Source organism: Theropithecus gelada, chromosome 4 (genome assembly GCF_003255815.1).
Source record: "Theropithecus gelada isolate Dixy chromosome 4, Tgel_1.0, whole genome shotgun sequence".
Lineage (NCBI taxonomy): Eukaryota > Metazoa > Chordata > Mammalia > Primates > Cercopithecidae > Theropithecus > Theropithecus gelada.
Window position 1 is genome coordinate 69,293,124 of NC_037671.1, and position 13,011 is coordinate 69,306,134.

A 13,011-nucleotide genomic window follows, 5' to 3' on the forward strand; every position below is an offset into this window, starting at 1 on the left:
AGCCAACTGCATCAGCAATTCATTTATAGATCCAAAAAGGCAGCTTGCTTGCCCTCTGACCATTCATACCATAATATTTATCCCTAATTGGAGCACCGCAGTACTTAAAAAAAGAAAACAAAAATCCCTCTCTTGTTTCTGATGCCATGTCTTTCTGAAGTTCCCCAGAAAGATGTCAGTCACTCATCACGACATAGAAACTACTCACTTTATTTAGTCCTCTCTGTAAATTATCTAGGGCATATACACTCCAAGCTGATGACTTACTCCCCTCAACTAGGAGACTCCAAATGAGGCAGCCAGTTCTTCCACCAGTCCTGCTGAGTACCTAACATACTCATAGCCCCGTTCTTCTGCAAAATACTGGATGCAAGGGCTTAACTTGCTTTGAATAAAAATGGAAGGAACAAACTATCTTACATACTAAAGAAGAAATTACATTAGATTGTATTTCAGAGCTGAAAAAAATCCCATCAAAACTAAATATCCAATGTGATATTTTAAAAGAGGAAGCTCCAATTCATGTTTTTCTTATGTCCTATTAACACATTTTGTTAGTTTAAATAACAAATACAAACATCCTAAGGATGGTTGCCATGTTAGAGGAGCTCGACAATGACTTCAGGGTCTTAAAAAAAAAAAAAAAAAAAAAAGCTGAATGATCGTTTACCAGATCCCATAATCTTTGTTTTGAACCATGATTGAGGTAGAGTGTAATCGAAAAAGATCAGTACTAAAAGACACAGGACTTTAATTCCAGTATTTGGTCTACTGTTGTGGTATAGCAGGGACAAGAGAATATTATATATAACAGTTTTTTAATCTTCACCATCCCTGTTGTAAAAGAGAATAATACATCTTATCTCACTGGATATTCAGAAATTGGTAAAACATAAATTCCTTGAGCTTGATACAGATTATACATCTGAAAAAGGTTGTATTCTTTGGTTCTATGTGGGCAAGATGACTTACCTTTAGGTCCCCTCAAACCAAGGGCACCAGGGGGCCCTTTAATGCCCGGAAGGCCACGCATTCCCATCTGGCCTGGGAACCCATTCTCTCCAGGAGGGCCAGGGGGACCAGGAGGACCAGGTCTTCCAGGGAGCCCAGAGGCACCCGAGTCTGGACGCTTAAGACTAGCAGCCATCTCAGCAAAATGCTCTGAAAGAGAATAAACAAAACAACCCAGAAGTGCCAGAAACATAAAAGTTATTCTAATGAAAAGAGAAGTATTCCAGATGCCTTTTTTCTAAATGTGTCACCAGATCTTCAAAACTGGTGGTAAGACATGAATAAAGTTGGATAATTTCTCTGTGGGCTTTCTGCCAGGAAGCTTTGCTGGTGCTGTTTGATGCAGCTCTCCCTGGATATATTTGGTCCTGTTGTTCTGAGACAGAGTCAGGGTGCAGGAATGGAGGTAGCAGGGACTGGGATTTACAAAAATCTTCAACTAAGGCTTTGGGGTGAATGGTGTTCTGGAAGGATGTCGTCTGAATACCAGCTGGGTATCTGAAAACCCAGGATGGGAAGACAAATGAGTTTCTTAACATAGGTGGAAGCAGATATCCAGACAGTTTTTAAAAGCCAAAGACATCGTCCAGAACTAATATTCAGACACCATTTGAGACCTCGCCTCATGTTCTTAGTTTGAAGATATTATATAAACTGAAATATCCCCAGGAGTCACAGCTTCTTATAAATCCTCCTTCTCAGAAGTTTTTTCCATGCTTGAAATAGACAGCAAACATTAAAAATAACTTGTTTCTTGGGAATGGTCAGAGTTAGTCTTAAAAATTAATAACTGTGTGGGCTTTTCCAGGAACCATTAAATAGATTCTGAATCACCCACGAAAGCCATGGCCTACAAGAAAATCTCCCCATGAAAACATTCTAAGGGAAATATTCTCATGTAATGTTTTTTAAACTTAGAGGGTAAAGGAGAAAATGAAATGGAAACAAATTTCTACCCAACATTTTTAAATTGTTTAAATGTGAGTATTCTAAATTTGCTTGTATAAGAAGAGTTTGCATCGAATCATAATTTTTTAGATATGTCATGTTTAAAACTAAAATAGACGTTCAGGACAAAATGTCTGCAATGAAGAGACCTATATTGCTTTTCAAATATAGAAGTGAACGTTTCGTTCCCATTTGGTTCTGGAAAACTTCTCAAGTCTCCTAGACAAACTAGACTGTCCAGTGAGCATACAAAAGAGTATCTCTTCATGACAAAGTTAGCTACACCAGAGTACTATCACGAACTGTAGGCTTCAATGTGACAGAACTCCTCAGCGATAGGGTGCTTTTGCACATCTTCATTTTCTGTGTGTTTTTGTAACTAGACCAATTCTGAAACAAATAACAATTGCCATAGCTACAGATACATTTTGACAAGGGTTAACAAGTATGAAAATGTGTCATAATTTTGGTAAATGCTGGTTATTGATTTTTTTTTTTACATATGTGTACATGAATGGAGATAATGTCCTTATGCTTCTTATGGGCATGGAGTCTGTCATGTACTTCTCACAAAATGTAGAGAAAGCCTAGGTCAGTGCACACTAAGTGGTTAGTACACACTAGTACTAGGTTAGTACACACTAAGTGGTAGGGTCTTAAGGAGGGGAGAGACAACTAAGAATTTGTGTTCCAAAGGAAAAAAGCGTGTGTGTGTGTGTGTGTGCATGCATGTGTGTGTGTGCACTTTGTTATAAATTAACCCCCATGGCAAAAAAAAACAAAAAAAAGTCAGGATAACCAGAAAGGTAATATTTTACATTGAGGCTATGGACTATATACTATTGTGGATGCCAATAGTTGGATAAAACAGAATTGGCATTAATATTACCCTAAATATCCTGTATTTAAGGCATACCAAAAGTCACCCTTGTTTACCCTTGCATATCTACAAGAATAAAATCTTAAGAAACAAGAGTTGACGGTGGAAAAAGTCAAACCATTGTGATTTATTTACCTTGTATGACTCTCATGCAAACCTGCTTAATGTGCTGATCTGTCGGTGCTCTACCCTGTGACAGAAAAGAAAAAAAGGCAGATTATGCACGAAACCATAAAGAGAACATTGTTAAGTTGTAAACTGACAGACTCTGCAAGGAGCCAGGTGGCTGGATTTACAAGAGAACTTGCTGAGAAGCTGATGCCTAGAACAGCCCTGCTGCAGTGGGATGGAGCCTCCAAAGGGAAACCACAGAAGCTGCCCACCACTCACCGGAGGGCCCTGGACACCAGGCAGGCCGGTGGCACCCTGTTCTCCCTGCACGCCCCGGGGTCCAGGTGGTCCTCTTGGTCCTTCCACTCCAGGAAGCCCCTGACTTCCCTCAGGCCCTCTCAAGCCAGGCTCCCCAGGATTACCTGCCTGGAACACAATTGCACACTATCAAATGAGGGCTAAGCATAAAGAATGTGCCTGCTTCATACTCATACAAACACTTACATGAAATTTGGGGCTTCCTGCATTCTGCATCCTAACAGGTGTACTTTCAGAGGTTACAAAACCTTCACCGCAAGGTGAAGACACATAATGCCACACAACTTACATATCTTTAGAAATCTAGTTCAAGTTAACTTTCAAAATATCTTTCTTTTGGCTGGGTGCGGTGGCTTACACTTATAATCCCAGCACTTGTGGGAGGCCGACGCGGGCGGATCACAAGGTCAGGAGTTTGAAACCAGGCAAGCCAATATGGTGAAACCCCATCTCTACTAAAAATACAAAAATTAGCCGGGCATGGTGGGGCACAACTGTTGTCCCACCTACTTGGGAAGCTGAGGCAGGAGAATCGCTTCAACCCAGGAGATGGAGGTTGCAGGGAGCAGAGATTGCGCCACTGCACTCCAGCCCGGGCGACCTAGTGAGACTCTGTCTCAAAATAATAATAATAATCATCATCATCATCATCATCTTTCTTTTGGGGATAGTTATTCTTGCAAAATGTTTATTGGAATACTACTTTTTTTAAAAAACTACATACTTTAAGTCACTTCATACTTTAAGTCACTCTCTAAGAGTAACTTAGTTTTCAATAAGCTTGTTAACATTTTCTGGCTACACAAAAGCCCCTGCATTCCTACAAAATACGTTACTTTGCATATCAATAATGCAGCAAGCATAAAATAAAGATATTTCCAAGAACATAAGTTATTTAGCCCTTATAACTTTTTTTTTAGAGAATGTGAAGATGCCATGTATATCCAGGAATTACTAAACTAAATCAATGCATTTAAAATACCGCATTTAAAATGCTGCATTTAAAATACTTGACCAGGCCGGGCGCGGTGGCTCATGCCTGTAATCCCAGCACTTTGGGAGGCCGAGGCGGGCAGATCACGAGGTCAGGATATCCAGACCATCCTGGCTAACATGGTGAAACCCCGTCTCTACTAAAAATACAAAAAATTAGCAGGGCGTAGTGGTGGGTGCCTGTAGTCCCAGCTACTCGGGAGGCTGAGGCAGGAGAATGATGTGAACCTGGGAGGCGGAGTTTGCAGTGAGCCCAGATCATGCCACTGCACTCCAGCCTGGGTGACAGAGCAAGACTCCATCTCAAAAAAAAAAAAAAAAATCTTGACCAAAGAAAGTTACAACTTATCTAAGTATCAAGGAAGTTAAAAAAATCTAAATATTAAAGAAGTTAAAAGTAAACCATGTGTTTCCTTAGCATAAAAGCAAATACAAGTTAGATTTTTTTTTTCAGCTGAAAGCAGACCACTAAAAGCATTCAAAAGAATCATCTAAGATAAATGTTTTAAAAGAGACCAAATTAATTCACTTTTTGTTAAACTAAAAATTTGTTAAATTCTTTTGGTAGAATTTGTGGCAGAATAGCTCTAATGTACTGCTGCTGTTCAGAATAAGAATGAGAAGATAAAAGAACACAAGGTAGCAAGGGAATGCTAGTGTTCAAGATATGAATGTTTGTAAAGCAATTTAATCCTGCTTCTTTTTCATATGCATCGTTTATCTAGAAAACCTGGCTCTTTCAAACAAATACTTTAAACTGAAGAAGGTGATGAAGCAATGCTTTTACTAGACACATCCAAAGAAAGCTCAGCAAATGTACTTTTCCAATTTCTCTTTATGCAAAAGAAATTGATATTCATCTAAGTCAACTTGCCAAAATAGTTTCTATGAAGAAATTATGGTTTAAAAGACTTCCTGAAAGACTGTCAGCAGGACAAGGAAAAGGTATCCTATATAGAAGTCTGCAACATTGTCAGGTGCCTAGGGTGCAAAACTGTAACAACTTCTTTTTTTTTTTCTTTTTTATTTGAGATGGAGTTTTGCTCTTGTTGCCCAGGCTGGAGTGCAATAGCGCGATCTTGGCTCACTGCAACCTCCACCTCCCAGGTTCAAGCAATTCTCCTGCCTCAGCCTCCCAAGTAGCTAGGATTACAGGTGTGTGCCACCACACCTGGCTAATTTTTTGTATTTTTAGTAGAGATGAGGTTTCTCCGTGTTGGCCAGGCTGGTCTCAAACTCCTGACCTTGGATGATCCACCCATCTCGGCCTCCCAAAGTGCTGGGATTACAGGCATCAGCCACCGTGCGTGGCCAACAACTTCTAAAAGAACCCGGAAGAGACGACAAAATGAACTCAGAAATATACTGAAGAACTGACAGAAAACAAAGGAGACCACGATGGAGTGTATAATCCTGCTGGTAGTGACTGAAATACTGCTACAATAAGAGATGGGAACTTCCTAATGAAGAGATTAAGGGCCAATATGGCCAGGACCCTGGGTCTTTGGGAAAGAATTCCTCAACTGAGGAGTTACGGTATACTGAACCAGAAATCAGGTTACAGACATCGCCTACTTCACAACTTTGTTTATGCTGAAATCAATGAAGAAAGTGAAAGTCTTTGTGTTAGTAACAATTTCCCCTGCTTCTGGGACGGTAGACTTCAATTTCACTCATATTACCTGGGCAGTGTCAGGTAAGACACAGGTGGGGAAGGAGATGAATCAAGGGCTAATTCCTAATATTATATGCAAATTTGAATGCAATTAATTTATTCTTGTCACTGCACGGTTCATTAACTTTTCTTTTGTTACAGCTTGAATTCTTTCTATTGAATATTACTATTTCTAGATAGTGAAGTAGGATTTCTATTACCAAACTCAATCAAGGTTTACTCTAAATTTTTCTCAACCTTCAACCATTTCTATTAAAAATTCTTAGGCATAAAAATGTTACTTGAAACTTGAGACATGGTTTTTAGAGGCAGGTAAGTTAATACAAAGTAATAATATTCATCTCTGCGGTTTGCAAACAGCCCAAGGCTAGGCATTGTGGCCAAGTCTGATTGGGTCCTCCTGGAGAAAGTGAAGCTGAGGATAGATCTAAATGCTTAAGTAGGAGGTAGCTAAGAGGAAGAGGAGACCAGAACAAGGTGTTAAACAGCATGTAAAAAGGACTGTAAATGGATGAAGTTCTAGGTATGTAGGAGATGAGGTTTTATCTTTTTTAAAAATCTAGATGACATTGGCTGTCATGAGGATAATACGTTGGACAGGGACAGAGAAGGGTTGAGGAGATTCCAGAAACAGGAAGGACTTGGAAACTGATGGAAGCTGGCGGTAGTGGCATTTGAGATTGAGATCTGAGCTTCATCTTTTCTCCTCATACTTTCTTAAATTCCTAATGGTTTTAGATGTGAATTCATTTCCAATTAGTAAGTCATCTCAGGTTTCCTACTAAGTGATTCTATAATTCTGAATACATCTAATCTCTAAGGACACCAGTTTAGTTTCTATAAAATGACAAAAATGAACAAGATCATTTTCTACTTCTAATAATTCTCTATTATATTTTCTTATGCATTATTCCTCTATCTTACTTCCCCATCTAGAACACATCAGAGATTAAGACAATTACTGAAATATTTTTCAATGGTATAACTGCCAATGAAATTTAGTTATACTGTTGACACCAAAAAGCACAAGTCAGTTCTTTAAAAATGACCCATTTGGAGAGGACATTAGAGTATTACCATGTAACACTTATTGAGTCATTTACAATATGGGAAAAAAAAAACACTTCCTTTCGAGTAGTTAGTTCAAAAGGTAAATCCATTTACACAGTTGTGAGGTATTTTTCTATTGGATTAATCCATTACGTAAGGTACAAATTTAGACATTTATTTCCATGAAAGTAAGTCCTTTAAGAGTTGAATGTTGGCTGGATGCAGTGGCTCACACCTGTAATCCCAGCACTTTGGGAGGTTGAAGTGGGTGGATCACCTGAGGTAAGGAATTCAAGACCAGTCTGACCAACATGGTGAAACCTCATCTCTACTAAAAATACAAAAATTAGCCAGGCATGGTGGTGCATGCCTGTAATCCCAGCTACTTGGGAGGCTAAGGCAGGAGAATCGCTTGAACCTGGGAGGTGGAGGTTGCAGTGAGCCTAGATCACACCATTGCACTCCAGCCTGGGCGACAGAGCGAGACTCCGTCTCAAAAAAAAAAAAAAAAATTGAATGTTATGTAATGATTTCATAAAGCTGAGCATTATATATTCTACAGCTTTATTAATAGTTTTAATTTTTTAGACCATTACTGTTCACCATACTTACAGATCCCTTTGGGCCAGGTAATCCTATATCTCCCTAAATCAATAAAAGAAATTTATGTTAGAACGTGTTCGCATTTGATAAATTCCTGAAAAAAATTAAAAGTTACTGTGCTACTAAAACATAGAAAACCATGAACAGATTAACTCTGGCACTGCAAAAAAAAATTAGACTCCAATTTTGGATTCTGATCTCAGCTCTACTGCTTAACTCTGTGACTCTCTGTAAGCTATGTAAGCTATGTAACCTCCCAGCCTTTGGCTAATTTATCTGTTAAATAAAAGGGTTGAATCAGAGCTTTCCAGGGTTTCATCCAGATCTCAAATGCTAGGTGTCGAGAATTAAAAATATGGAAGGCAAAAGATATCAAAATAGCATTCTCTTATAAAACACAACAGACATTTGGACCTGACGACTTCATTTTTGTAATTCAAACAATATTTAAAAGTCATCCCCAAAAGTCTACTAAACCAAATATGCATGATTTTATGCTTTTAAAAGAAAACCTTGAAAATTTCCTACCACTAATGCTAGAGATAAATTCAGCTTGTGTTGGCATATCAGCTTACCTCCACTACAAAACAATGATTTAAAACATCACGTGACCCTATAAAATGAACAATTTTAACAGAAGATGAAACTGGAATAATCCTCTTATGAATTTACTTAATAGTTGGGAAGCTTTGACTAATTTAGATGTTACATTTATATTAGCTCTAAATCCTGAAAATAAGAATAAAACAACATTACTAGAATTTTTTTCCTGCCCTACAAGGTCTCTGAAACTGTTTTCTGTAAAATCTGTTACACTACCCCAAAAGACCAAAACATAAGCTTCTACATTAAGTCACATTAGTCTGTGTCAAAACCATAATGATGAGCCTGCAAACCAAGCAGCTCCAGCAGTGGAGAGAACTTGTTCTCATTTGTATTCCTTTCCTAGAGATTAGGCAGCGGCCTCCTCTGGAGATGGAGGTCACTTCTTCGGAGGGTTTTAGACTAAAGAGATTACCTTTGGTCAGATTTGTGAGTCACAGCTTTCTAACCACAATAAAACTTGAATATTGTTTTCATGATAGAGCACTATTATTCATAGACTTTCTATAGTCATGTAAGAATCACCTTGAATGTCTAGACATAAAGCCACAGAGGATTCACCATCTGTAAGGGAACACTTTTATTCTCCAAAAGTTTAAAGCCAGATCTATCAATTTGGCAGTGTTTCCTCTCTGCTTTACTTGATCTTGGCTGCAGTCTTGGGAGACTTTTGTTAACTGATAGGAGAAACATCATAACCTTTAAAGAAGGCAGTGAGGGTAACAGTGTCCAGAAAATAAGAATTTATATATATATACACACACTTCTAACACAGTTCAAAATTAGTAAGGCTTCATCATTAACCAGAAAAAAAAATCTTACAAGTTCCCCTCTTTCTCCTGTTTCACCTTCTTCACCAGAGGCACCCTAAAAATTAAGATAAAAGGTTACATTTTAAAATTCTTAGTCCCATTGCCCAATTTTAACCAGTCAACATTGATAAGCATTCATAAGTGCCCACAGTGTTCCCAGAATCATGCAGAAATACAAAATGCTCTCAGCGGCTTTCCAATCTAGCTGTCAGTGGCTAGTCCCAATCAGAAAATAGCCTAGGGGAAAGCCAGAAGGTGAGGCTGAGTTTCAGCTAGAATGAAGGATAAATGACCATATTCAACAATTTTATCATTAGCCCTTGAAATAGGGCTTTCACAGTAGAAGAAGAACCCAGAGAAAGGACTGAGTCTAATTCATACAAACAGTTTATTTGCTGAGGTCTTGATCAAGAAAAACCTAAAACATTCTAATGTGGTTGTGGAAGGCTCCATCAGACATGAATAAACCAGTTCCGTGAGCCAGAGACAGAGCCACCCTCCTCAAAGGAAAGACAGTGTGCAGTCCTGGAGGCAGAGCCATAATTAGCTCCAGCTTGTTAAAATAGTAAACAATTGCCGCGGACCAAACTCAACACCAGGTTTCACTCACTATGAACACATTGAGAAAAACTGTTAGCCTCCATGGTTTTATTAACACCCATAAACCAGCCATTCCCCCTTGCTTGTGAAATGGTGCATATCAAACATTGCATTTTATACCAATTAAATAATAGGACTGACCTGTTCACCCTTTGGACCTGGTTCACCGACTACACCCTGTAATAAATAAAATATAATACTTTTTCAGTATTTTCAACTGTTTATATAATTTCAAGTGAACCTTATTGGGTGGGCGGATAAGCACAAGTACGGATAATGTGATGGGAGAGGACGTTCCCACTCCTTACCACCCAACAAGAATCAGGACCAAAACATAAGTTTCCACCTTAGGTCACAATTTTCCAAGAGTCTCTGGAACTTGGGGCATTCTCTGATCACATCCTCATAAAATTTGACTAGTAGAAATGTAAATCGAGGGCTAAATAGAAAGTGTGTACAATGGAAATTTTTACTTTTCTCAGCTTTTTTTTTTCCTTCTGTTAAATTATATTAATAGACTTTTTGCTTCTTAATCTCAACTCTGAGTAATTTAAAATACCTTTCTTGATAGCTCTTTATGATAAATTCTAGAAAATTCTCCACGGGGCCAAAAGCAAGCTTTGTTTCTCAACATGGTAGAAATCACTCTTCCAAATAAAGAACTTTCTGGAGCGCTGGAGCTCTTACCCTGTCACCTTTCATTCCAGGAAGTCCAGGGGGCCCAGGCAAGCCAGGGAGGCCGGGGCTACCCAGAGAACCCTGGAAAACAAACACAAAGTCCCCGGTGTTACTGTCACTGCAACACTGAAAGCACGGAAGGCAGAAACAACCTTGGGTGTGTTGACTTGTGTCTAAAATAAACGTGCTGCAGTGGGTTGAACTCTGCTTCTTGGGTTTGCCTCTCTTTCATATTCTCAGGAGAAGAGGGAGGGGCCAATGCTCTCCCAGCCTTCACTCCACCCTGAGGTCCTCAGTTCCCCTTGCACTCCTTGGCAACAGTGGACTCTTTCAGTCAAGCCCCCGCCACCCCCACTGCCTGCAATGGCGCAGCTGCTCCTCTCGCTGTGTAAACAAGCACTGCACAAGAAGTAAAAGACACCATTCACTCTGTTTTCTGCCATTCCAAGAACAACAAGAGGCCAAATGTAGCACTTCACATCTCTCCAGGTTTAAAAATGGATGCTACAAACCACACGGATTAAAACACCCTCTGAGGGTATCCTACCTGTAATTTGAAATTTCCGCTTTACATTGTCCACATATTCATATAACAAGAGAAAGCAAGTACAGGTAATTCAATTGTAAATTGTTTTCTCCTTTTGCTTATTTTTAAAAATGTATTGTGTTTCGTAGAAGGCAAATAAAGGAAACTTTTTTACTTACCAGTCTACCTGGTAGGCCTGGGGATCCCACTGGTCCTAATTCTCCTCTACTGCCCTGTAAAAACACAAACATTGTCAACTGGATGTTTTGCCAAAATTCAAATGCTTAGTTACTATGTAAATAAAATAACATCCTACCTAGGTTTTTTCCCTTCAGCTGAAGGCACAGGCCATCATACATAGTGCCTACAGCATCCTGTGTTCATCTTGCATTGAATGATTCCAATGCTCTTTACTGTGATTACAGATGTTTAGAAATGACAGCTGATACATGTATATGAAATGGCAATTAGTCGCTTTCAACATCTAAATCACATCCTAACTTGTATTATGGTTATTTGTGCCCATGTTTTAAGCCCTCACTTAGATTATGTGTTCTTGAGGGATTGCTATATATTAATTTGGAATTCTGCACAGTGCCTAGAACACAGAATACATTTTCAGGTCTACAGAACATTTCAAAGCAACATCTGGCAAATGATCTTAAACCTCAACAGAGTGAAAAAAGAAACACAGAATAGATATGTTTGCCTTTAAATTACTACTGCAGCTTCAAAAAGACACAGATGGTAAAAATTTGTAAAGTTTCTGAAGTAAAACTTTTTTTCTTCTACTCATTTTTGTTCTAAACATATCTTAAAAGATTAAACAGACTTCCGAAAGTAGAATTTATAACGAAGATACACCAAAAGTAATTTTATTTTGTGAACCCACTTCAATTTTTCATTTGAAACTCTAAGCTTTCAGATTTTTATTTGAAACACTAAACTTTTTTGATCTATTGAGAAAAAGAAACACATGAACTTTTCAACTTTTTTCCCTGAGAACTTCATACAATTTTATGCAATCTGACAATCTGACAAAAGCTCATTTTATTTCTTAATTTTTTGTTTGTTTATTTGTTTGAGACAGAGTCTCGCTCTGTTGCCCAGGCTGGAGTGCAGTGGTGCAATCTTGGCTCACTGCAACCTCCATCTCCCAGGTTCAAGCAAGTCTCCTGCCTCAGCCTCCTGAGTAGCTGAGAGTACAGGCACATGCCACCACTCCCCATTAATTTTTGTATTTTTAGTAGAGATGGGGTTTTGCCATGTTGGCCAGGCTGGTCTTGAATTCCTTATCTCAGCTGATCCGCCCACCTCAGTCTCCCAACGTGCTGGGATTACAGGCATGAGCCACTGCGCCCGACTAGCTCATTTTATTTCTAACGCATGTTCAACTAAGCTGAACACTGACATTATTGGATAAATAATCACATTTCCTGGAAGGTATATACAAAACTCAAAGGAGTCCTTCAAGTTAATTTTTCTGTAAAATGACAACTCCATATTAATGTTTACTATTTATAAATGCTTCTGATAAGATTCTTCTGACTCATGCTATTTATTCATAGTTAAGTTTAACAAAGTGTCAAGATCCATAAACCTTCTGAATTTTGAATTTCTCTAAAGGATTAAGAACTATTTGCCAATTTACAACAATCTAGCAATTAGTATTAGCAATAATTTCATGGTAGTCATTTCATATGACTTACAAGTGATTTAAACTAAATGCTCTTAAACATTTTTCAGCAACTTTGTATAAATAACCTGTGTCTGGTATATGACTTTGGGATGATGCATTGGTCCTTAACCTCATGACCAGTTTGCAAGCCAGAGGCAGTGCCCCATGAGGGTGGATGCTGGGAGAATGTGAGTCTAGATGAGAACTAGCCCCTGTGATAGATTCCTCTTTCCATCTATAAATATAAAAATTGGGTTCTACCCCATCTTTGCAACTTCAAAGTTCCAGATAGATTTTCTTCATCATATCTGCTCTGTTGGCATTTTGAAATAATTTCTCAAGTGCATCATGATTGACATCATAAATATCACTGGGCTCATGTGACTTTAATTCACAGAACAATTAACAGTAATTGGTGGGGAAAAGTTAATATCAGAAGGGGAAAGCTCAGTTCTTGGCACATTCTCAAGTATTCATTTCTAAATAAATGAACCGTTATGCTATCTTATCCAAAATAAAGATGAT

General features: G+C 38.5%; 1 protein-coding gene across 2 annotated transcripts in view; it reads right to left on the reverse strand.

The window, feature by feature from the left end:
* Nucleotides 1-13,011, reverse strand: part of COL9A1 (collagen type IX alpha 1 chain) — an 87,792-nt gene that overhangs the window by 15,672 nt on the left and 59,109 nt on the right. For both annotated transcript variants that reach the window (XM_025382405.1, XM_025382406.1), the window contains 8 exons: nt 10,988-11,041; nt 10,292-10,363; nt 9,746-9,781; nt 9,015-9,059; nt 7,599-7,631; nt 3,230-3,376; nt 2,975-3,029; nt 973-1,161 (listed from right to left, as the gene is read on the reverse strand). In XM_025382405.1, coding sequence (XP_025238190.1) covers nt 973-1,161; nt 2,975-3,029; nt 3,230-3,376; nt 7,599-7,631; nt 9,015-9,059; nt 9,746-9,781; nt 10,292-10,363; nt 10,988-11,041 — 631 coding nt within the window. The remainder of the gene's footprint in view (nt 1-972; nt 1,162-2,974; nt 3,030-3,229; nt 3,377-7,598; nt 7,632-9,014; nt 9,060-9,745; nt 9,782-10,291; nt 10,364-10,987; nt 11,042-13,011) is intronic.